Source organism: Choristoneura fumiferana, chromosome 5 (genome assembly GCF_025370935.1).
Source record: "Choristoneura fumiferana chromosome 5, NRCan_CFum_1, whole genome shotgun sequence".
NCBI classification, from domain to species: domain Eukaryota; kingdom Metazoa; phylum Arthropoda; class Insecta; order Lepidoptera; family Tortricidae; genus Choristoneura; species Choristoneura fumiferana.
The window spans coordinates 1,371,329-1,396,168 of record NC_133476.1 but is presented as its reverse complement, the minus strand read 5'-3'; the positions used below and the strand labels follow the sequence as shown (position 1 = coordinate 1,396,168).

Below are 24,840 nucleotides of genomic sequence, written 5' to 3'. Positions count from 1 at the left end.
ATCAAATCGTTGAACCTTTTTATTCGTCTTCATTTATTTCATTGTATTTTGCTAGTATTTTGTAAGTTGGATGCTTAGATAATTAAAAACGTTGGATGTACTTATATCAGGCAAGAGATCGAGATTTTTCTAAATACTTACCTAGGCTTAGTTTTATGATAATTCGCCGTAGATGGCGTACAATTCAAATTACAACATTACTTACTTACTATACTCGTAGTAAATAATTACTTCCAGTTTATGCTATTAATTCCTAATAATAATATGCTAAGTAAACCATCTGGAATTGCAAAAAATTACACTGCACAAAGAGCAGCTCCTCATCAAATACTTATTTTTCTGTACATACTGTGATGCAAAAGAAGTAAGGTCTAATATTAAAAAATAAAAAGCAAAAATAAATAAAAAACTTTTGTTTTTATTAGAAGCAAGTCACTGGCACTGGTGACTGGCCTTGCAGACAAGATCCTGACTGTATCTGGCTAATTGAGGAGTAGGTTCTGTTCCCTGACGAGCAGACGGGCTCCAAGTTCGTAAGCAAGTTTCGCGGGCCTCCGTGGATCGTGAACGGAGACAGTTTCTTCCTGGGGGTGTTCGATGCTCTGTTAGATTTGAGTGGCGGGCGCACGTCACCGATATCAGCATACATCTGAAGGCTATTCATGATCTCGCGGTAGCGGGCCAGTTTCCTCGCGTCCGTCACTCGCGTCCGGAACGAAGGCACGACCGGCATACGCGCAAACCTGTTCTTGTCAAAGGTCGCGGATACGCTCATCACAACAGGCTTTTTAGTACTCTTTCCGCCGTACGACACGGTTTTCTTATCTTTAGCAGGCGCAGCAGCTTTTGCTGTAGCAGCTGGTGAAGCTTTCTTATCATTTTTAATTATTGGGCTACTTGCTGATTTAGCGTCCGGTTTGCTCTTGCCTCCCGTTTGAGTCGCTTGTGGCTGTTTGGTTCTGCCATCTTTTGTAGAAGCAGTAACTGACGATTTCCCAGATTTTACCCTCTGGCTTCTCGGGTACCATACCCACTTATTGTCCTTGTCTATGTATCCATCTACGCCTAGTTTTAAAACTCTCCCAGTGTTATCAGTGAAAAATCCTTCTTCAGCCGAGTAGAACATGCCATCAGGCCCGATGAAATTCATAGGTATCCATCGGTTATCTGGTCCTATGTATCCATCTTTGTTGATCTCCATCCAAACATGGTCAGGGCTCCAAAAGCCGCCTAGATCACTACATACTTGTTTTCCGTCAGGGCCTTTGAAATAGCGTGGTATTTGATTGCCTTGTTTGTCTAGTATTTTAACTTTGTAGTCTAAATAAGTATACTGGCTTTCGTTATCTGCATAAATAGGAGGATGCTTAGCCTTTACGTCCCATCGTGCCGCTGGAGGAGTGAACTCTATGACCCAATCGTCACCGTCGGTGTCACTGCTAGAGATTGAACCTTCTTCAGAACATGAACAAGAGTCAATCGGTGGGCTGACGCTTTGCGCCTCTGAAGTATGGCATGGACAGTTGGGATCGTTAGGATTCGGAAGAGGCAGTATCCCAATCGCTTGGTTATATGCCTTCACACAGATCTCTTGGCATTTATCTCGGAAGGTGGATTGCAATAGCCTACTTTTCCTTCTTGTTTCCCTACGCTCTCTCCGTTCTCTTTGTTTTTGAATTTTTCGTTTCTCCTCCTCGGTTTTTCCTATTGTGTACACTAATGGAGGCTTTTCGTCGTATGGATATTGAAAGATTAGCCGTTCCTTTGAATATTTTTTGAAGACTTCCATATTAACAGTATATTCTCCGTCTTTCTTTGTTACTACTAAAGTTGGTTTCATTTCCTGTTTCTTTTTCTTTTGTAACAACGCTCGCTTCTTTTTAGCGGCTACTGTGTCTGCACCTTCCATCAATGCTCTGTATCTTCTCATTAAGATCTTGTTTACTGCTCCAGGTTTCCATTGAGGTCGAGGCTAGAATATAACAAAAATGATAGTAATAAGTTAAAAAAAAAATAGGAATACCGCCCCGTACACTACCTTCATTCCAGGAATGTCTTCCGCGGTCCAGTTCCACCCCATGTTTTTAGGTACTTGCGGATAGGGATACTTTGTTTCTGGCTTCTTTTCAATTACTGCCACCGCATCTGAAACATGAGTAAGTTTATTAATACAAGAACAGAGCGTTTCTCAAATGGATACATTTTATTTTGTCTGGAAATAGTACGCATTCCTAATTTAATGACTCAGTTAGATAGCTGTAAATTCTGTTGGTTAACTTTGTGCTATATTTATTCATCACCTTCCTGAACGTTGGCCGTAAACTTCCCAATCTTCTTTTTCTCCTGTGCTGCCTTCTGCTTCTTATCTTGCTCCGAGCTTGGTTCTTTCGCTGGCTTTTTTTCTTCTTTTTTTACTGATCGAGTAGTTGACGTTAGAGTTCGTCTATCTACAGTCGATGCGACCCTAGAGCGATCGGTTTTAGAACTTTTAGCGCTCATGGCATCCTTTTGGGACTTCTCTTCTTCAGGCCATGGACTCTTTGTTTTGATGTATGTTTTGTCATAGAGCTTATGGTAGACAGGACACGGGTGAGGTTTGCGGAACGCAGGCTGATCTTTCATATCATCGCCCATGCATTCATACCCACCGCAGACGGGACAGTATGTAGTTTTTTTTGTAAATTTAAAAGTACATACACAATCACAGTAGCAGGGATCATCATCTGCTTCTTTCTTTTTCTTCTTTGCAACACCATCGACTATAAATTCTTTAACTGTCTCGGATACATCGCATGTTTTAACACAGCAAGGATTGTTAATGTCTTCAAAATCTATTTCGATATTGCTATCAGCAGGGCTGGGTGGGTACGCTCTATCGCTCGGACATGGTTGCTCTGGGCACTTTTTATCCGCAGTTTTCTCACTGCCTGAACAGGCGCTTTTTGAACAGGTAGTAACTTCTGAAGCTTTTAAACTTGGACAGTCTTTGGCACAACTTTTGAATTTATCAGGAATGGATCCGGGTTTACTGTCCGCATTATCATACTCAACCGTGAAATAGTATACGTTGTATACTTGCTTATTAGACGGTCCGGGAAACGGACATCCTTTGCCTCCACATGCGTCGTCTTCACTGTCAGAAGGATGTTCGCAGTCCTTGCTGCAGATACTTGTACAAGACGTTCTTTTAGTAAGTGCTTCCTGCATTTGTTGGATACACGCACACTGAGTTGAGAGACCTTTCAGAGTACGGCCCTCACTGAATACTCCTTCACGTCGCAAAAATTGTTGTATCTTTTCAGCCAGAGTACAAAGGTTGCTTCCGCAGGGGCCAATGATTTCGTTGATATCAATCTCAGTGTTGTCTTCATCGACTAAAGTTTCAATATATGCTCTAATATCTCTTGCTACCTTACAGTCAGCCTTGCCGCAAGGTCCTCTTATGTTCCCTATGTCGAATGTAGCTGCTCGTCCCTCTGGTTTCTTTCCAGCATTTACGCATATCGGGCAGGGGCCACCTTGAACTTCTTTTCTAAACCTCTGTGCTAGTTCCCCTTTAGGCCACTGCGTTTCTTTGCAGTAACAAAGCCTGTCTATGTCTGTAGCCCTTACTTTTGGCCTTATAGCTGGCTGAGGAGTGAGCATTCTCATATTATCATTGCAAGACACTACTATCTTCCTTATATAGTCGACAATGAAATCTATATCAGGCATCGTCTGAGGAGACGCATATATCGAATCTGGAGGCTTATCGGCGTTGTTCATGCAGCAATAATCGCCTTCTTTAAATAAGGATAGGTTAGCACCAGGAGCATTTTTGTAATCTGCAAATACTTGTCCTTTCGGTTTGTCTTTTATGTAGTTGTTTTCTATCTTATTACAGTTCTCTTCAAAGACTTCGTCAGTCGTCTTCATCGTGCACATATACGATGTAACTTTAGAATTAATTCCTGTGTACAAGAATTTTTTTACTGCCGGATCTTCAGACAGGGTTCGGAATGATGTCGTGACTTTATCTCCGAGGTAGGAAAGTTTTATTTGAAGGCTGATTTTTGCCATGAGCCTTGCGGTGCCCTCTTCGAAAACATTGTATTCGTCCTTCAACGTAACTGGTTCAGGTTCTTCACAGTTACAAAGCCTCTCCAGGTATTTTAAGAACACTGGATCCCATGGAATCAAGCTGGCGCCAATGAAAGAAAAATTGTCTTCTTTACTCCATAAAGAAACTTCCATAGGGAACTTATACATACTTTGTATTAAGAACTCTGAGCTGCTCGTGAACAACACCGATTGCCCCGATTGTATTGCAGGCTCTGATGGCGGTTCCGGCTCTTTACCTTTCTTAGGTTTTTTGGGTGGTGCTTTTTTCTTTTTACCAGGTGGATCTGGTGGTAAAGGAGGTGGATCAGGTATAACTATATGCATTTGTTTTGGATCTTTCAGCTCCAGAGAGAAAATGTCCGCAAAATCGCTCCGGATTACCAAATTTCTGCTCTCTACCAAGCTCTTAACATTCTCTACCACCACCTCGAATATAAACATTGCGTCTGCGACGGCCATTTTCGATTTTTTTCTGCTTTTGCACAGTAATTAGAAAAATATTGTTATTTAAAAAAATATATCATTATTTATAAGGTTTTACGCATATTTTTATTACATTAAATTTATTTTCAAACACAACCGACAATCATGACGTAAAAATGTCAGTTTTTGTGCAAATCGAGTTTGTCTTGAATTAGTGTTTGTCAACCAGCAATAATTTAAGAAAATAAATATTTCAACACCCGTAAACGAAAACGATAGGTTATATTCGGCAAACTTGCCCACATTATTTGCACAAGATAAATTTAAATAGGTATTTAATTATCCAGTTATCTTAACTATCTGCGTGTCTGCCCATCTTTTATAATTATTTAATAATTTCAGAACGTGCCGTCACCCGTCGCCCGTCACCTGATCGATGTCATTTTGACGCAAGCATGACGTCTCATCCCGCGACCGCGAGTTTTTATTACGAAACAAACACGATTTATAAATGAGTTTTCTATGGAATTCTCCAGTGCAAGCGGCGCGAGGTGCGCTCTATTTAATTCTTAGCTAAATAATCAATATGATAACTGAACATAACGTGTGAATAATCAAGCAACCACAGGTAAGACTGAATGTAAAAAAAATATCATTATTTTGCCGCATTCCGGGGATATTTTTCGCAGCGTGAACGGAATAGTACACATTTTGTGTTATTATGTCATAGCACAGCGTAGTGCGAGTGCGGTGCGGGAGATCAAAGATCGTGTGCAGATATTAATTTCAGCAGTTAACTATAATAATTTGTGAAAGAAACAGCGGCTTTTTGACTTGAATTTCAAACAATTGGCGTGTATTTATATAACGTGATAAATGTTTTTTTTTGCGGCTTTTAGTTTAACCACGTTCAAAAGTTTAATACTAAATCGCAGTATCGCATTTGCTAATTTAAATTAACACTAAATTAATCAGAAACAAACAAAATTTAAAATAATTTAAGAGGCATTTATTTTCTTTACTGTTTTAAAGAGCAAGACAAGTGCTGAAATTAAAACTATAAAGCTAATGCCTTCAATTTGAAAAAGCATAGTGGAAATGAACTTTGTACATCTTTACTACCTTGCTCTTCTGCTACCAAAAAAAACCAGTTGCTTTTACTAACTTGGATCTTCGCAAAATAATGCCTAAATCGATTAATTATAATACAAATGCTTGACCGTAGTTGTCTAACCGTAAACTTGTAAAAGGCATGAAACCCGTGACCATATTCTAGCAATATGGACTTCGTGGTGGGTGGCATTGCCGGAGTGGGTGCTGCCATCTTCAGTAACCCGTTTGACGTGATCAAGACGCGCATGCAGCTGCAGGGGGAACTCAGTGCCCGGAATCAGCATGCCGTGCACTATAAGAACATACCCCACGCTATGTACACTATAGTGAAACATGACGGAGTCACCGCGTTGCAGAAAGGCCTTGTGCCCGCATTGTGGTTCCAGTTAGTTGTTAATGGTATGCGGTGAGTGTTTTTAAATTTTGCACTTAAATTTTGCTTTTATGAGTTCCGTTTCTCTTTTTTAATCTGTGTATAAATATATATATAGGCTTTTGTTTATTTTCAAAGAATTTGGCTTCAACATAGAAATTACTGTCTTTGCCTGAATATGTTAAATAAGCAATTTAAATTCAAATTTCCTTTCTGGCTACGGGACCCATGGAATATAAATACACTATTTTAAATAAAATTACATATCCTTTTCAGATTAGGTATATATCAACATGCGGACAACCAAGGTTTCTTACGAGATGAAAAAAATAATACTAAATTCACAAATAGCTTGGTCATGGGAGCACTTTCAGGGATGGTTGGTGCTTTCTTTGGGAGTCCGTTGCAATTAGTAAAGACGCAGTTAATGTCATATTCCTCCGAGAAAATAGCAGTGGGTACACAACATGCTCATACGGGCATGACATATGCTATGGGAAAGATTTACCAGAAGAATGGTCTTGGTGGTCTGTGGAGAGGGGCCCATGGTATGATGATCAGAAACTCTATTGGGTCAGCGTCGCAGATTGCTTCTTACGCTGTGTAAGTACTTTACAGGAAGACAATACAGTTATTCACAACACAAGACACAATAACTAGCCGTTATCCGCGACTCCGTCCGCGTAAATTTCGGTTTCCACTATCTCACGGGAACTGCAATTTTCCTGGATAAAAACTATCCTATGTCCCCGGGACTCAAACTATCTGTATACTGAATTTCATTGAACTTGGTTCAGCGGTTTAGAAGTGATGAAGTAACAAACAAACAAACAGACTAACAAACTATAGCATTTATAATGTTAGTGGGATATTTAATTTTCCATAAATTGGTCATAAAATATTTAAAAAGCGTTTTTCCATATAAATACTATGTTTAATTAATTTAGGATGCAGTCAGAAATGAGGTTAAGCTTTGACTTTTACAAAAAAAACTATTAAAAGGGGTACAGAGTTAAAATGATTGCATATCAATAAAAAGCGTGCGCGCGCGAGAGTCATATATACTGTAGTTTTTGCGAGAGTCGTCGTTGGCCAGTGTCGGTGGCGTGGCGGCGGCCGCGCCGCGCTCCTCGGGCAAGCGTCCTCCGCTCCCCGCGCTCCTCCGCGCATGCGCGCACCGCGGCTGCGCGGGCCGGAGGCAAAGGAGTGGCATAGACAGACTAGATTGGAACGGAGGAGAGTGATTCCGGGATAAAAAGTAGCCTATGTCACTCACTGGCCCATAAACTATCTCTATGCCAAAAATCACGTCGATCCGTCGCTCCGTTTCGACGTGAAAGACGGACAAACATACAAACACACACACTTTCGCATTTATGATATTATTATGGATAACAACATTGTTCAGTGAAGAAAAAATGAATTCATTTGGAAATTAGGTTTATAGTGTTTTTTTTAACCCATACATCTGGCTCTTTCTAAAACACTATCCTCTATGCAGCAGGTGTAACATATGTCTTTCTAGATCTAATCTTAAATATCAATCCCTAATAACTCAGTTATGTGCGTTGTCAAGCTTTCACAAATGGACATCCCAATAAATTATGACTGGTTTTTTGGAGTCTTTTTGTATATTTTTTTTATTTCAACTCCAAATTTGTTACGTTTATGAGTTTTTGTTGCTTTTTGTATTTTCGATATCCCAATAAATGTCAGTTATTATACTCAATAATAAAAGAAAATAAATGTTAATAAATAAATCGAACACATACCGTAAACTGCTTCAACTTTGCCCTCTGGCCCCAACATTACCTGATTCGATTTAGAGTCGATAACTTAGCACTCTTATAGGCTTTAAACTTTTATCTACACGGGAATTATTATAACGGGGGGATAAAAGTTTAAAAACCTAGAAGGGTGCTAGTTATCGACTGTAAATTGAGTCAGGCAATGTTAGGGCCAGAGGGCAAAGTTGTAGCAGTTTACGGTATTAATGCATGGAACATTTCAGATTAATGTAATATTAATTGGAATAAATGGCTCTATTATTATTATTATTATAAATCCCTAATTACTCTGTTATGTGCGTTGTCTAGCTTTAATTTGTAAAATAAATAAAAAATAGTCAATTACCATGTTGTGAAGGACGTAGTAATACGACTGATGTGATTTAAAATATTGGTACTGTCTGTCTGTAATCAAATCTTGCAAGATAAAATTGACCAACTTCCGGTAGTCAGATTGATTTGAAATTGGAATACTTATTTAAATCGCGTGAAAATACAATAATCTAGTAGTGACATCCTGGTAGTCCAGCCAGGATCGTTTATGTAGGACTGAACTCTTCAACGGTTAATAGCATCGACTGGAAATTTGGTACGCAAATGTAGTTTGGGTAACAATGCAAGTACAGTCCACAAAAAGTACAGTCAGCAAAAAAAACTTGTATTAAAAATGAAATTTTTATGGTTAGTTTTTCTGTATTGTACTCATTCAGGTTAATAATGATTTTCAAACTTTTTTTCAGCTGTAAAGAATGGATGGACGACAATGACATGTTCCAGCAGTCAAAGTACTTGTCAGCGTTCGTGGCCAGCAACATAGGGGCCGTCGTTAAAACCTTCACCCTGACACCTATGGACGTTATCATGACCAGACTTTATAACCAAGGTGAGGCCAATGAGATATAATTTTAGCAAAGTATAATCCTACTTCAAAAATCTTTGAATTAAAACTACCATGAGACAGACATAATTATGTGTATGCTCTAGACATTTCCGAGACCATGGTTTGGTTCGAAACATGTCGGCATACCTATTTCGAAATTCATCCCTAGGAATTGTATTTTTTCTTCAAATTTAAATGGAACCAAACTGAAGGTGCCTCCCTAAGAAAAATAAGATTTTTCCCAATTGGACAAAATTAGTAACTTATTGGCAACCTCATTTTTTAAGTTGGTGAAAAATAATTACGTTGCTGCTAAAAATAATGACGTGGGAGAATATTGCATTTGAGCGCCACACATAATTTTGAAAAAAGTTTGAAAATCATTATTAACCTGAATGAGTACAATACAGAAAAACTAAACAAAAAAAATCTTTTTTAATACAAGCTTTTTTTGCTGACTGTACTTTTTGTTGACTGTACTTGTATTGTCACCCAAACTATATTTGCCTAACAAATTTCAAGTCAATGCCATTAACCGTTGGAGAGTTCCGTCCTGCGGAGACGATCCTGGCCGGACTACCAGGATGTCACTACCAGATTATTGTATTGTCACGCAATTTACATAAGTATACCAAAGTTCAAGTCAATCCAACTACTGGAAGTTGGTCGAATTTAACTTGCAAGATTTGATTACAGACAGACAGACAACGGGACAGGTGAAACTAAATAAAAGCTTGTAATATTAAGTTTTGATTCTTTACGGTCTAGGACTGAGCCACCATGGAACCTTTTCAAAGGAAAAGTCGTTACGATTTTTTTTTCTTTTTATGGCGTTTGTCCAATGGGACAATTTTGCCAGCGTCAAGGTTGAGAGCTACAGATGATACTCGATCCGTCGTTTTTTTTTTTTACATATACAAAGTAGGTACGGCGCTGTGCTGTCAAGTGACCGGTGGGGTTAGTTCGGGGTACCTACAACAACAACAACAAAAATTGTTAACTACTTATAGACATATACTGGTTGGATAGAACAAACAAAGAAAACATATAATAAGTACGCAAGGGATTATAGTTTGATGTTACGATTTTCCTTGTTAATTAATGAGATGTCACTATGACGTTTACTGTGAAATGGTTCCATGGTGGCTCATTAATTAAAGTCCTTGACCGTACAAAGAATAAACAAAAAATATAGAAGTTACTTATAACGAAAAAATGTACAGGTCGATTCACAAGAGTTGGCACGAATGGATTGAAGAAAGTTTAAAATTTATATATATTTATATTTTCTCTTTTTCAGTAACTATCGATAGAATGTTTTTTTGCATGCATTTGTTAGCTTCACCTTGTCAACTAACTATTTAAGTAAAGTCCTACCCGTCTTGTGTAATGTCTGTTCTGTACGCTGTGTAGAGGTGCAGGCTGAAAATCAGCGCGGTGAAGCATAGTCACACCGCACATGATGAGCTTTGAGCCTTTTGCCATCTTATATAGCTGAATGTATATGTACCTTCTCACGAATATATATTTTTTTAATGGGCAATAAATGTAGTAATGTCACTTGGACATTTTTGTGGGAAACTGACTGATGCACGTAATTTTTATATTTGTGTGGAGTGTATTCAAATATGTAACACACGAGAATTTTCATTTATTAATTCAAGCCATTCGTGCCACCGTGCCATTTCTTGTGAATCAACCTGTAACTAATTGTTTATTTTATTTTACTCTCTCTTTCTCTCTCTATCTTCTATCTTTCTTTCCCTAAAGCAGTTAATGGTTGACTTATTTTCCAGCCGTCGACGCGAACGGCCGCGGTCTCCTCTACAGTGGTATAATGGACTGCGCCAGAAAAATCACCAAGACTGAGGGCCTCCTCGCCTTCTACAAGGGCATGGGCCCCTCCTACCTCCGGCAGGCGCCGCACACCGTGTTACTGCTCGTCTTCTGGGACATGCTCAAGGATCTGCAGAAGTCTTTGGAACTCAAGGCGTGATGAAATTAGTGTGTCGTCCAAAGATTTACAAGTTTAAATATGCTTTCATTGCGAAAAGTATACAGATTAGTTAAAAGTGTATTTCTATTGGGAAAAGTCGGATCTTAATACTATATTTGACTATTTTTTATTTATTGAATAAATTACAGCTTATGCATGTAATTGATTAGAAAAACATTTTTAAGCTATCTTTAAATATAACAGTTTTAAAGGTTTGAAATTCAAGATTAGAAAGAGGACTTACTTGCGTGTGACGTTACTTGCTGAATAGAGATAAGCATTTTAGAAAGAGACAGATTTTTCAAAAAAACGCTATAATTTTCAACCGAGTAAAGTTTTATCTTTTCTAAACATTGTCTGTATATCTGTATTTTTATAATAATATACAGGATATGGCAAATTCAACAGTTGTCAAATACCGTAGTGGACCCGACCTGTCAATCAATTATTGTGTTAAATGAGTGACATTTCATATCTATTGTTTCAGAACTTCATTATTTAGTGTAAAATGTCAAAACGGCTGTAGGTACAATGGGTACCGAAGCTAAATGAGAGAGCACGATAAATACAATACAATACAAAGACTCTTCATTGTACAACAGAAATAGTAAGCGATACAGAAAACAGATACACAGAGAAATAATAATAAACCAACAAACAACAACATTTCCGATAACATACGATGGAAAAACATTATGTACTACATCTGTAGTAACAAGCTATGGCGCGGTACTGAGAGAGTAGTGTCATCTCTTTCTGTCTTACGGTCATCACTAATAATACATTCATTTTGAAGTTGAAACATTGCGGCGCGGTCACAGTATAAGGGCGTATTTAAACTTCTAAATCTTTGGTGTTGATCTGTTAATTGATCTGCTGGTATAGATCATAGGTTCTCGATATGAACCGTAATGGCTTCTCGTGAGCGTAAAGTAGAACGCTCCGAGGGCGCTATAAAAATAACTTAATAGAGCTGTGGGTAGGTTGAGAATCTATGATGATAATATCGTCAAAGTATTTTTTTACCCTTCGGCCGCGTACGTAACCGGAGTTTCGTAACCGGTTGCGGAAGAAGCCCCTTAGGGGCTGTTTCACCATCCATTGATTAGTGTTAACTGACGGTTAAATGTGATGCCGTCTCCGTCTATTCGAACAAAACAAATAGAGACGGCATCACATTTAACCGTCAGTTAACACTAATCAATGGAGAATCCTTTAGAGTATTTATGAAAATATGACATTTACCAAGTACAATAACCTCAAAAATAAGTTCGGAAAGTGTCATTAGGTTGATATCGTGTAAACAAAATGGTGCCATACGTCTATCTCGCTTTAACATGCACGTATACCAACGCTCTTCCTCAAGTCTCCGGTCTGCTGTAATACATGCAAAATTCGCAAGGGTAATAGTCGTTTCTAGGGCTAAGGGGCTGTTTCACCATCCATTGATTAGTGTTAACTGGCGGTTAGGTGTGATGCCGTCTCTATTTGTTTTGTTCGAGTAGACGGAGACGGCATCACATTTAACCGTCGGTTTACGCTAATCAATGGACGGTGAAACAGCCCCCAAGTCTAACAAGCATTCAAAGCAAACAGCACTTATCTTATAGGAGTTGCATTTAATCTTACGCTTCAAATTTTTTTCATATAGTACTTATATTGTTTAGCGCAGGGTTTCTCAAACTTATGGCTCCACGTACCCCTGTTAAAGTTTCTAGACGATGGCGAACCCCTACCTCCTCCCCCCCAAAGAAAGTAATAAAATTGACTGTTTTATTTCAATCAACATCATAATATAATGTACATTATTTATTTCAATAAAAGGTAACAAATATAGGTAAGAATCATCTTGCCAACAACCAACAAATAACAAACAAATAAGGAACAAATTTGGAGTTGAAATAAAAAATACAAAAAGACTCCAAAAACCAATCTTAATCATCTTGCTAGTCTTGCAGCCTGGTGGTTTTTGGAGTCACGTAAACCTTGTCGCGAACCCCCTACCGTCGAATAGCGAACCCCTAGGGGTTCGCGTACCCCACTTTGAGTAACCCTGGTTTAGCGTCGTGATAACGCTGGAGTGTATGATACCTATTATAATGTTCCTAACTCGTTAATTTTGGAGGGAAGAGCGCCCCTTACCATCTCCTGTCATAAGTAAGTGCTTTGTAGTCAATAGAACTAAAGAAACTAGTATTATTGTTAAACGAAGTATTTTATCAAACTAACATATAAATAACAATGCATGTATATGTTGCAGGAATCTTTTTTTTTAAATTTTTATCCTCGCGGTTTACTTAGATATCTGAAACATATAATAAGTATGTTTTTTTCGTGTTGTGTTACGTCTTAGGTGTTTTTCAACGCAAAATGTAGTTTTGTGAGTGTCTTTATCATTAATCATAATAAGATTAAGTTAAGACTAAACGTAGCTAAAATAATCTAGTTAAAACTAGTCATAACTAGATTGATCCTAGTTGAAATTTATATTATCAAGTTTAATCTAGTTATTATTAATCTTAATTTAGTAATATTGCCTAATAGAAATGAGCCTATGTAAGAAATACTAGCAAATGATTGTGAAAATGAAAATGAAATGATGGTCTCGCCGGAAGACCAGCGCTGGCTCCACCAAAGGAGTCCGCATTTTATGCTGAGGCGGGACCATTTCGGGCACAAACTAATAAGTATTCGTATTTTTTTTGTATTATTATTTTATTTTACTTTTTTTTGTACCTATTATTTATATTTGTGTGTCAAAATAAACTTGTTTCATTTTCATTTTCGCTAGTAGCAAATGATTGTTTCTTTGTTATGTAGATATGGCTAACATGGCGCCAAGTGATCAATTGCCTTTACTAAAATAGTAGCGTTTTTAGATTTTTGCTTTTTACCTTGAAGAATACAATAAAATTCAATAAATAGTCGGAAACTTGAGAGTTCGTTTTGCACTGTCTCGCTCGCTTTAGTATTAAATACTATTAGCGTGAGCGGGATGGCGTGATATGAAGTACACCTTGTATAATATTGTTTACGCCAGTACAATCGACCAAGTAAGTGCTTTACTACTTTTATGACAGTTCCTAGTTTAAAAAAAACTTTAATAATAATTAAATTAATTTAAGTCTGATTGTCACATAGACTTTTAAGTGAAAATAGTCTGACATTGGACCTTAACATGGTAAGGAAATTTCTTGGTTGATTGTACATAATGTGTACAAATAAGGATTGATTCCACCGTATTAGTATTATTGTAACCAATGACCTAAGCATTTTAAATATCACTTATAACTAATAAAATTAGGAATAACTTGTGCAATTACTAGGTTTTTATAAGTCGATAGGACAATAAGTTGAAATTTAATCATGTTAATCATAATTTGACGATTGGGTTTACGTATGGCAATGTTCCTTTATCATTTATGTGAAAATAATTAATCTTTACGCAGCGTGTATTTTTTATACAAACATCAGACATTAAAGTGATATTGCAATATTTTTTTTAATTTGGCACTAACTAACAGAACGTACTTAATTTTTTTAATTAGACACGAGAGAGAAGCGGATCAGATGGGCTACTATGAAATTTCGAAAATCGAAGTTCGTATCGTACCGTCCCTTTCACTCTCGTTTTAAATAATATAAGCAAGGCCAGATACAAAGTTCGAATTTCGCACGTCAACAAGTGCGATGCTTCGATTAAAAACAAAGAAGTGATACATCGCGTGCTAATTTATTTTGTAAGAAAAAAGTCATAAAGATTCCGATTGTAACGAAAATATACGTTGTATACAAAGTGTCAAAATGTATCTAGAATTAGAATCAGTGGTCAGATGTGCAATTAATTTTCATTACACTAGTAAGTTTTTTTTTATTGGGATCAACAAATGTTTAAGTACATCTAACCGATTACAGATCTAGTGAATGTTATTCCATCTTGTTTTGTCTTGCTTTCTCAATTTGCTTTAGTAAACTTCAGTAAGCTAGTTGAGAGCAAGATGAATACGAACTTTTCCAACAGAATACGATAGCAAAACATTATTCACTATATCTATACAAAATGCGTATTATTTTTTATTTCCGTTAACTTTAAGGTAACTTTCGACAGGTCAATTTAAATTAATTTCCCTAAGAAATTAGTGGCCTAACTGACACTTTGTGATTCCTTGTCTAATAAAAATAAGTCCAGCTTGATAAAGAAAAGTATGAGTTTGTCTTTCTAATATTGCCAGTAAATTCTTTATTAGTGACATCATCAAATTATAATAACAAGTTCGTTTGGCCCCAATTGTTTATAAGTTAAGTGACTTGTGAGAACTAAACCAAATTTAGTATAAGTTTGATGGTCTTGCCACAAAAACTTAAACTTGTCATAGACAAGCTTAAAAAGGCAGGGGGCTACTCCGAAATTCGAAAATCGAATTTAATACGTGAGTGAGAGGGACGGTACGACACGAACTTCGATTTTTAAATTTCGCAGTAGCCTCCCTGTTTTCTATGGGCACGTGTTCTACGATTGTCAGAGTTTTTGCGGCGACACAATGTAAGTGCTAACAATTATGTGTTTATGGGCCGTTACAGTTCATTGCAGCTACATTGCAGTCTGCAAAACTGCAAGCAAACTGCGATTGAAATGTACGCGCTGTCAACCTAACCGTTTGAGTTAAGGTGGGTACTGACCAACGTTACGAGGTGTAATGTAACATGTTGCACAGCGAGCATTCGTGCAGTCAGTACTTAGTGTTACGGGGAAACCAGCGAGCAACGAGCCGCTCGTTGCTCGCTTTGAGTGCTCCACCCGGCTGTCGGTTTTTTGGCGAATCCTTTGACTGTTACGCGGTTCAGTCAGTACGCTGTAACAAGTCAGCCATCTTTACTGAGAGTGGCTGGCGAATATGGAGCACAAGTTTTGACGAGCAACATTACGCAGATTTTGAGAACATGCTCAATGCGTAACATGCTCGATGCGAATGTACATTTCACCTCGTAACGTTGGTCAGCTAGGCTACTCCGAAACTCGAAACTCGAAGTTCGTGTCATGCGGTCTCTCTGACACTTATACTATTTAATGCGAGAGGGACCACACGACACGAACTTCGAGTTTCGGAGTAGCCCAGCAGTACCCAGCTTTACGTTGCCGTTAAAATGCAGCGACGTAACGGATCGTAAGTTGTCACTCAATAATTAGTTTTTTTCGAATATTTTGTGTTAGATACTTGCTCAAAGTTATATTATTTGTGAATCTACACAGAAATCTCGTTGTACAAGTTTTGTATTTATTGTCGTTGTTTGCTTTTATTTATATTCGCCAAGCTGAATGTATCAGTGCCTTTTAATGTTGTATTTTGTTAAGTGTTGAGATTATTTATTGAATAAATTGCTGATGTGATTTTTTTTTTTTTTTACTTGGTTTCACCCGTCCTACTAAGATTATGAATGCGAGTTGCGTGTGTCTGTTAGTTCTTCACGCTTAAGTGAGTGGACGGAACGGAATTGAATAAAGTTTTGCACAAGTGTTCAACTTGCAACATGAATAAAGACAATTCAGTGAAATATACGTGAGAGGAACCGCGGGTAAAAGCTAATGACGTCATAAAGTCTTGGAATCATCATCCCATCATCATCATCCCAGCCTATATACGTCCCACTGCTGGGCACAGGCCTCCTCTCAGAACAAGAGGGCTTGGGCTATAGTTCCCACGCGGGCCCAGTGCGGATTGGGAACTTCACACGCACCATTGAATTGCTTCGCTGGTTTGTGCAGGTTTCCTCACGATGTTTTCCTTCACCGCAAAGCTCGTGGTAAATTTCAAATGTAATTCCGCACATGAATTTGGAAAAACTCAGAGGTGCGAGCCGGGGTTTGAACCCACGACCCTTTGTTTGAGAGGCGATAGGTCAAACCACTAGGCCACCACGGCTTTTTGGAGTCTTGGAATAATCTAAGGCAAATTAACAAAGTTATGAAACGACTTTACTTGTACAATAGTTTGAAATCCATTACATTGCTGTAACTATTTTAAACAAAGGAATTCTTAATGGTTGGTTTAACTTTTCTTTTTAAAATGAATCACGTTCTTTGTGTTAGTAAGTCGAACCTTATCGCAGTAGGTACTTTAATCAGTATAGACTCAGACGTAACGTAGCACACTTGATTTGAAAAGAGAACCAGGTTTTAACTGTTAGAGTACCTTTTCAACTTTTACCCAGGAATAATATTCTTAAATGGCACAACTTCTTTATAATAAAACTAGTTGCACCCGACATTCTCAAAGTAAACGCTAAAACCATTTTATTTTGCAATGAATCAAAACAATTACTTTGCTCACCCGCGACCTTAAAGTTTATTGATATGGACCACCGCAAAAGTAACGCCTGATTTAATAAATTAAACAATTTTTACCATCAAAACTGTACAGTCGCCATGAAAAATTTCGGAGTAGCCAAGTTGATAAAAAATATCGAAACTTGAACTTTAATACCTTAATAATAGAGTGCATGTGCCGATATTTTTGACCACCTCCGTCTGTCAAACTGTCGCCTAAATCAATCAACACTCTGATTTCCAGCCATGTCGCTAGCCCGGGACATAACCGACATGGGCATGGGCGGCGCGTCGGCCATGTTCGCGACCCTGTTCACGAACCCCATAGAGGTGGTCAAGACGCGTCTGCAGCTCCAAGGGGAGCTGAGAACCAACCACGCGGTGTACTATAGGAGCGTGCCCCATGGTCTGTACGTGATCGCAAGAAACGAGGGGGTGGTGGCGCTCCAGAGGGGATTGAGCGCTATGCTCGGGTTCCAGTTCTTCCTTAATACCTTCAGGTAAGTTTTTAAACATGAAACATTCTAACGCCCGCGCCCACAGCAGCAGTGGTTTGATCTATAACCTCTGAAGCAGAAACGCGAGTCTTTCAAACTACCCACACCTGATATTACCCGCATTTTTTTTTTATAATTTTTCTCTTTTTTTTGGTCTACTTGTGACCACGGCCACTGCAATGTGGCTGAAATGTGGAGGTACCCAAATATTACTCATTTTGTTAGCGTGATAAGTCCCGAGTGCTGTAATAGTGATCGCGTGCGAACCAAAAACACGGTGTGGGGTACAATGGAGAGATCTCTGTCGGCGGATGTTATGCCTGAGACCGAAGTCCGAAGGAAGAGCGTCGGAAGTAGTCCGAGTTGAGAAACTTCGATAGCGCTATGTAGGATTCGGTCGGAGTTTCTATATTTGCTCACTAGATGGCGTTAGGAGTCGCTACAGCGGTGTATATTTTAACAGTTATTTTAAAGGGCGGATGATTAATGCAATATGACGACGAAAGCATAAAATGGATAAGACTTTTATTAAACTTCTATTAATATTTTTGTAGAAAAATGTATAGAAATTCGAGTGATGGTGATAATGTTCCTAATAATGGTGACGACTTTACGAAAACGCACCTCTTACATGTGTAGAGTTAAGATGTAATTTTCCCTACATACGCGGATAGCGAACTGTAAAAGGAATGCACTGAAAATATGTAATAATTATATGTAGGAAAAATACGATTATTTACTACAACAATAAAATTATCTAACTGTTTTTCAATTATGTTCTCTTTTTTAAACCAATTGTAGTCATATCCATATTAAGTATATCGCTCGACATAATTTTGACGTAAATATCATCCGTCATGCGCCCACTGGATTTATTTTCATTTGCTGTTTCAGGTTAGGAATGTTCCGCATATGCGAGCGTCGGGGGCTGACGGCGGGGCGGGGCGGGCGGACGTCGGTGGTGAAGGGCGCCGCGGCAGCCGGGGCGGGCGGCGCGCTCGGCTCCGTCGCCGGCACGCCGTTCTTCCTCGTCAAGACGCGGCTACAAGCACAGGTATCTATTATTTTTTTTCTCAAAAATGTCCGTAAAAGTTGTCAATTCTTTACATATCAGAAGGTGAAGTGCGTAGTTTATGGTCAGCGAAAAACTAAAAAGTTAAAAGATTGCAGGCGCGCTAACTCGACAATAATAAATTAGCGCGCCTGCAATCAGGCACAACTTTTTTTTAAAGTTAAAAAGGCCATCGAAATGTTGGCACAAGTCGTATACAGCCAAGTCTAATGGCCGGCCTCAAATATTTTGTTGAAACTCCGGACTTTATTTTTTGGGTCTAAAACAGCTTGTTGTGTTTTCGGTGGAAAAATACACCTGCAGTTTATTTTTAATGAAAAAAGGCGGGAAAGCATAAGAAAAATATTGTAATAAAATTAAATGTTATATATTTTGAGAAAAAGTTTATTCTATTTCAGAATTATTCACCATTTTTGAGAAAACCTTTATATTAGTCTCGACTGGAATAGCAATAGCTGGCTTCGTATTAGTTAAACGGACTCGCAAGCTTGTCCGTTTAATACTCATACTAAGCCAGCAATGAGGGCTATCGTTTTTTGTCTCACTAGATGGCGCACTGTTGCGTGAAGTTTTTAAGTATGGCTTTCAAAGTCTGTTATTACGGGTGTGAAAACAAAGTTTAGATTAAAATCATATTGAATACACCTTAAAACCGTACCATAAAAATATCGAGCATGCCACAGTGTTGCATAGTCCCGTTTTGTTCGGAAAAAAGGAGGACAAAGGTTCCAAAGACAAAACTGTCTCAAAACACAGACATTCATTGCCCCGGAACGCATATTTGCCACAATTAATTTCAGATATTGCGAAATTATTCACAAATTATTCTAATTATAAATAAACCCGCGTAGCTCACCCAAAAACTATGAGATTTGACATTTCGGAGACCTCACGCTACACTAGCGCCTCTAGTGGCGAATTCATACGCGATAGCCCTCATTGCCTACCTACTTCCAGCCCACGACAATAATCTACTATTACAACGAGTATTACAGGGTGGGGCTTTTAACAGGAACAAATTTAATTATTAAATAAGATCGTACTCGTCAAACTGTACGAAATTAGTTCGGCGACTTTTTAAAACAATTTTTTTTTAAAATATCTATTGCACTTTAAAGTTTATTCGAAGAAACAATCTAAAGCAATTTTTTTGATATTTGTAGCATGACAGGCGACCTTAATTATTGGGCTTGGGATGGCGTACGGTACCTGCATTGATAATACCAGACCATTTTTTGTATGAAAAAGGAAAAATCTAAAGACTCCATTATTTTTAAAACTTACTGAACTAAAAACAGTAATAACGGTTTCACGAGTATGATCTTTGTTTTAATTATTTTCTTCTGTTAAAGGTCCCATTCTGTAATAGCAAAAAAAAAAGACATTATCATTCATTCGTTCAATTTATTTGTGCCAGTTTGTAGGCAATTGGGGTTCTTTTAGTAAAAACACAGGAGGAAACTACACCCTCAAATTTGGAAATAATAACATTATTTAAAAAAGGGTAGGTCCGTGTGAGCGCGTCGTCAACACAGCTCTTTTGAATCAACCTATACTTATTTTCCGCTTTATAATTTTTAGGCAGCGAAAGCTATATCCGTGGGGCACCAACATAAACACACGGGGACTTTTGAAGCGCTGGCCGACATCTACGCTAAAGAAGGTTTCAAAGGTAATAATAACCTAGACAAATTTATCAATACGGTATTTGACTATTTCGTATATGTTTTATTAAATTAACAATGCCTATCAAACAAAACAACAAAGTTATAAAGGTTTGAAATTCAAGATTAGACAGAGAAAGACATACTGGCATGTGACGTCACACGCCAGTACCGCCATACTTGCTGCATAGAGAAAAGCGTTTGAGAAAGAGACAGGTATATAGATTTTTCAAAAAATCACTATAAATCCAATTTTCAACCGATTTAAATTTTCTCTTCGCTAAACACTATCTGTATATCTATATTTTCATAAAAGATATGGCCAAATCAGGAGTTGTCAAATACCGTATTATAGCTGCCACAACGGAGCGCGCAAAAATATGTAACACATCTTATGGACCCTACAAATAGAGCCGTATCAAATATTTATGCACGGCTGTGTCACATATTGATACTGGTGACATACGACTGATAGCAAGTGGGTCTCCGTAAGAGATCACCACATATCTATTGCAATGCGTTGCCAACCTAGAGGCCTAAGATGGGATACTCAACAGTAATTTCACCGGCTGTCTTACTCTCAGTGCAAGCACTGCTGCTTCACGGCAGGATGAGCAAGATGGTGGTAGCAATACCTTGCACAAGGTCCTACCACTGCAAAACTGTACTACACTACACACTACACTAATGTACATTATTAAAAGAAGTTGAAATACACAGATAATGTAAAATTCCAGGCTTATTCCGTGGCGTGCAGCCCCAGATCCCGCGCGGCGCGGTCGGCAGCGCGTCGCAAATGGTCTCCTTTTCTTACGCTAAGGTTAGTATTACTCTTATTTCACGTCAATGAGGGCTATCGCGTGTGAATTCGCCACTAGAGGCGCTAGTGTAGCGTGAGGTCTCCGAAATGTCTAATCTCATAGTTTTTGGGTGAGCTACGCGGGTTTATTTATAATTAGAATAATTTTGTGAATATTTTGCAATATCTGGAATTAATTATGGCAAATATGCGTTCCGGGGCAATGAATGTCTGTGTTTTGAGACAGTTTTTTCTTACGGAAACCTTTGTCCTCCCTTTTTTCCGAACAAAACGGGGACTATGCAACACTGTGGCATGCTCGATATTTTTATGGTACGGTTTTAAGGTGTATTAAATATGATTTTAATCTAAACTTTGTTTTCACGCCCGTAATAACAGACTTTGAAAGCCATACTTAAAAACCTCACGCAACAGTGCGCCATCTAGTGAGACAAAAAACGATAGCCCTCATTACTTTGACTAACGCACAAACTCTCTTTTATTATAAACAGAGCCCGGAATTTTCGCGGCATCTTTGATATGTCATAATGACATCTCAGTTATCTAGGGACTAGTTGAATTGGTGTCAAGTGTCCCTATTTATCTATTTATTTATTTGTCCCCCCTCAGGAGAGCCTGGTGTCCCGCGGCTGGCTGACGGAGTCGCCGCTGCTGCTGTCCTTCTGCGGCGCCAACCTCGGAGGACTCGTCATGACCGTGTGCCTAAACCCCTTCGACGTGGTCGCTACCAGACTTAGCAACCAGCGTAAGTACCAGCCATACAGGGTGGCCCGTTTAGATCGGTCAGTATGGGTAAGTCTGAAACTATAAGACATGCGAAGATCTGTTCTTAGGAAACATGTCATCGATTTTAGTAACAAGAAAAACTGCATTCATACATTTAAAAAAATCATGTAAGTACTCAGTTATAGAATCAAACCTGGTCATTTTGAAAAATAAAACTTAAATTATTTCTATTTGGATATCGGTAGTGTAGGTCATAAGCAATAAATGTTACTATGAAATACGATATCTACAATAAATAAAATGCATTGAGTTACATATCCCTTTCAAACCCAGCCGAGTATGAAAAGAGTTACGACAATGGACTTTATGCACAAGTCGTGTCAAGTTCAAAATTAAATTTGTAAGAGTTATGACAGTGGACCTTATGTACAAAGTCAAAGTCAAAATATCTTTATTCAATTTCGGCTATAACAAGCACTTATGAATGTCAAAAAAAAATCTACCACCGGGTCGGAAAAACCTCTGCTGAGAAGAATCCGGCAAGAAACTCAACCAACACAATCCATGTCAAATTCAAATGTAATTAAGCCGCTTTTAATAATGCAATTTTTATTTTTCAAAACATCCGGGTTCGATTCCCGGGCTGAGTGCAAGTTTTTATGGAGTATGAATGCAGTTTTTCTTGTTACTGTTGTTTTTCGATGACATGGTTTCTAAGAACTGATCTTCGTATGTCTTATAGTTTCAGACTTTTCCATACTGACCGATCTAAATGGGCCACCCTGTATAGCATATAGAACAGATTGCCGTTCGGATCGGCAAGCGCAGCGTAGGATATTTACCAAGAAGATGGTCGGGTCGGGTCGGGTAGAGTTAAAGTCGCGGGTTCACGGTGGATGCATGCCGCTTCCGACCGAACCAACCGGAGGTTTACGGGGGAGGTCTATGTCCAACAGTGGACGTCCTATGGCTGATATGATGATGATGATGTAAATACCAGAAGGCATACTTCATGGCACAGTTGACGCCATCATACAATGAATCTTAATTATTTAGAGACACATACAAACACGTGCCTTTCTCAACGAAGGTGTAGGCAGAGACTGTTTGATTCCACCTGCGCTATGACATCAAACACTCATTACCTCATTAGTCTTTTCATAAGGCACTTGTCTCACCGCCAGCGAGGAAACGATTGGCTATCGACTATTTTCTCGCTCAAGAAACGAACAAAAGATATAAGATCCTGTGTGAGTAAAAGAGACACATATATTAATAGTTGATCGCTGGCTGTTCACACTGTCGGCGAGAACTCGCTCTTACATCTTTTGCCGCAGCGACAAGAGCTATAAAACTCGCTGAGCTATAGATACTCGCTCAGCGATGTCAGCTTGGCGGCCGCCCCGCAGGAGCGAGTCGAGTAGAGCGAGTAATCGCCCGTCGCACGCGAACACTCGCTTACAGCCGAGCGACAAAACTACACTCGCTTCTCGCTGCTCGCCCACTCGTTTCTAGTTAGGTACTCGCTCTACTCGCTTCTCGCTCATCGTCGGCGGTGGGACAAGTGCCTTCATGCCCGCTGGTTTCGGAACCAGAGGCCGTATTGCCTAATGTTTCTGACGCTCGCCATCGCGATCAAATGACAGTTTATGCGAAATATGTCATTTGATTGGGATCGCGAGCGAAACGAAACGTTAAACAATACGGCCTCAGTTTACTTCTCATAATTTCATTTGCCATATTTAACCCGTCACGCGTCCTAGAGACTACATTACGAGTATTCCCTATCTTTTTTCTCTGCGGGAAATGTCCTAGAGACTACTGTAGTCTAGGACGCGTGACGGGTTAAAGAAACGAGCTGTTTTCCGGACTTTTTGAAATATCATCTTTTAGAAAGCAGTCGTAGGTGAAGTTAGTTTTTTGGCTACCTTTTACTGACAATGTCTATAGTTCGGGTTGCGTACTGGGATGGAAGAGATGAACAAAGTATAGATATCACACATGTATGTTATAGAAAAGTTCAGAAGGCGGGCTAACCAGGCGGGAGTCGGGGCGCGTTGGTAGGCGCGTGGCAAGTAAGGTGGTTGTGTACCGACTGGCGTCCGTTGGCCGCGGGCCCCGTGTGGTTAGCTAAAATGCTGATCACACAATATGTGGCAGGGGTGTCGCCACAGTTTAATAGCTATCTTGAGGTAAAGCCTCGCGTTATATTAAAAAAAAACTATGTCTTCAGCGGTGGACGTCAACAACCGAGGCAAGCTGTACTCCGGAATGGCGGACTGTTTCTACAAGATGGCGCGTACGGAAGGGCTCGGCGCGCTCTACAAGGGCGTGGGAGCTAATTACATGCGCCTCGGGCCCCATACCGTGCTGTTACTCGTGTGCTGGGACCAGCTCAAGATACTGGAGGATTTCCTGAGGAGATAACTTGATCGAAAATACAAACTGAGACATGGATGCACAGAAAAACCAGAAAAAGAGACCAGCGCTGGGAATCGAACCCAGGTCCTCAGCATTCCGTGCTGCGTGCCATAACCCTACACTACCACTGAACAGGAATACTGACACGAATTTCTCCTATGCACACATATCTCAGGTTGCTTATTTCTACTACGCTACTTAAGTATGGTTTTACGGGATGACCGTAAAAGTAACAAATTTGGAGTTGAAATAGAAAATACAAAAGACTCCAAAAACCACTCCAATGAGATAAAAAATTTTCTTCAATTGAACTTTTTTTTTCTTCGTTTCAACCGCTATCAGAGGGCCTACTGCCGTACAATGAGGGCTATCGTTTTTTTGTCTCACTAGATGGCGCACTGTTGCGTGAGGTTTTTAAGTATGGTTTTGAAAAGTCTGTTATTACGGCGTGAAAACAGTTTAGATTAAAATCATATTTAATACATCTTAAAACCGTACCATATAAATATCGAGCATGCCCACAGTGTTTGCATAGTCCCTGTTTTGTTCGGAAAAAAGGGAGGACAAAGGTTTCCGAAAGACAAAACTGTCTCAAAACACGACATTCATTGCCCCGGAACGCATATTTGCCATAATTAATTT

The 24,840-nt window shown here is 39.0% G+C and overlaps 2 protein-coding genes across 2 annotated transcripts in view; one reads left to right on the top strand and one right to left on the bottom strand.

Moving 5' to 3' along the window:
• Positions 1 to 24,455, top strand: part of LOC141427694 (uncharacterized) — a 29,040-nt gene extending 4,585 nt beyond the window's left edge. Inside the window, exons 2-13 of the mRNA XM_074087289.1 lie at positions 4,927 to 5,152; positions 5,801 to 6,043; positions 6,287 to 6,613; positions 8,538 to 8,680; positions 10,474 to 10,667; positions 13,714 to 13,726; positions 17,243 to 17,498; positions 18,390 to 18,549; positions 20,149 to 20,239; positions 20,969 to 21,051; positions 21,661 to 21,796; positions 24,011 to 24,455. Of these exons, the coding sequence (XP_073943390.1) occupies positions 5,805 to 6,043; positions 6,287 to 6,613; positions 8,538 to 8,680; positions 10,474 to 10,667; positions 13,714 to 13,726; positions 17,243 to 17,498; positions 18,390 to 18,549; positions 20,149 to 20,239; positions 20,969 to 21,051; positions 21,661 to 21,796; positions 24,011 to 24,204 (1,836 nt within the window). The 5' untranslated portion in view covers positions 4,927 to 5,152; positions 5,801 to 5,804 and the 3' untranslated portion in view covers positions 24,205 to 24,455. The remainder of the gene's footprint in view (positions 1 to 4,926; positions 5,153 to 5,800; positions 6,044 to 6,286; positions 6,614 to 8,537; positions 8,681 to 10,473; positions 10,668 to 13,713; positions 13,727 to 17,242; positions 17,499 to 18,389; positions 18,550 to 20,148; positions 20,240 to 20,968; positions 21,052 to 21,660; positions 21,797 to 24,010) is intronic.
• LOC141427898 (uncharacterized) lies at positions 399 to 4,726 on the bottom strand. The gene is made up of 3 exons (XM_074087490.1): positions 2,301 to 4,726; positions 2,039 to 2,145; positions 399 to 1,972 (listed from the first exon to the last, which is right to left on the bottom strand). Exons 1-3 carry the CDS (start codon positions 4,558 to 4,560, stop codon positions 422 to 424), a joined length of 3,918 nt encoding a protein of 1,305 aa, XP_073943591.1. The 5' UTR covers positions 4,561 to 4,726; the 3' UTR covers positions 399 to 421.
• Positions 24,456 to 24,840: the final 385 nt, after the last annotated feature.

Coding starts and splice junctions, on each gene's coding strand:
- LOC141427898 (XM_074087490.1), bottom strand. CDS start 4,560: ATGGCCGTCGCAGACGCAATGTTTATATTCGAGGTGGTGGTAGAGAAT. Junction 2,146..2,300: donor TACGGCCAACGTTCAGGAAG/GTGATGAATAAA, acceptor CTCATGTTTCAG/ATGCGGTGGCAGTAATTGAA. Junction 1,973..2,038: donor AAGACATTCCTGGAATGAAG/GTAGTGTACGGG, acceptor GTTATATTCTAG/CCTCGACCTCAATGGAAACC.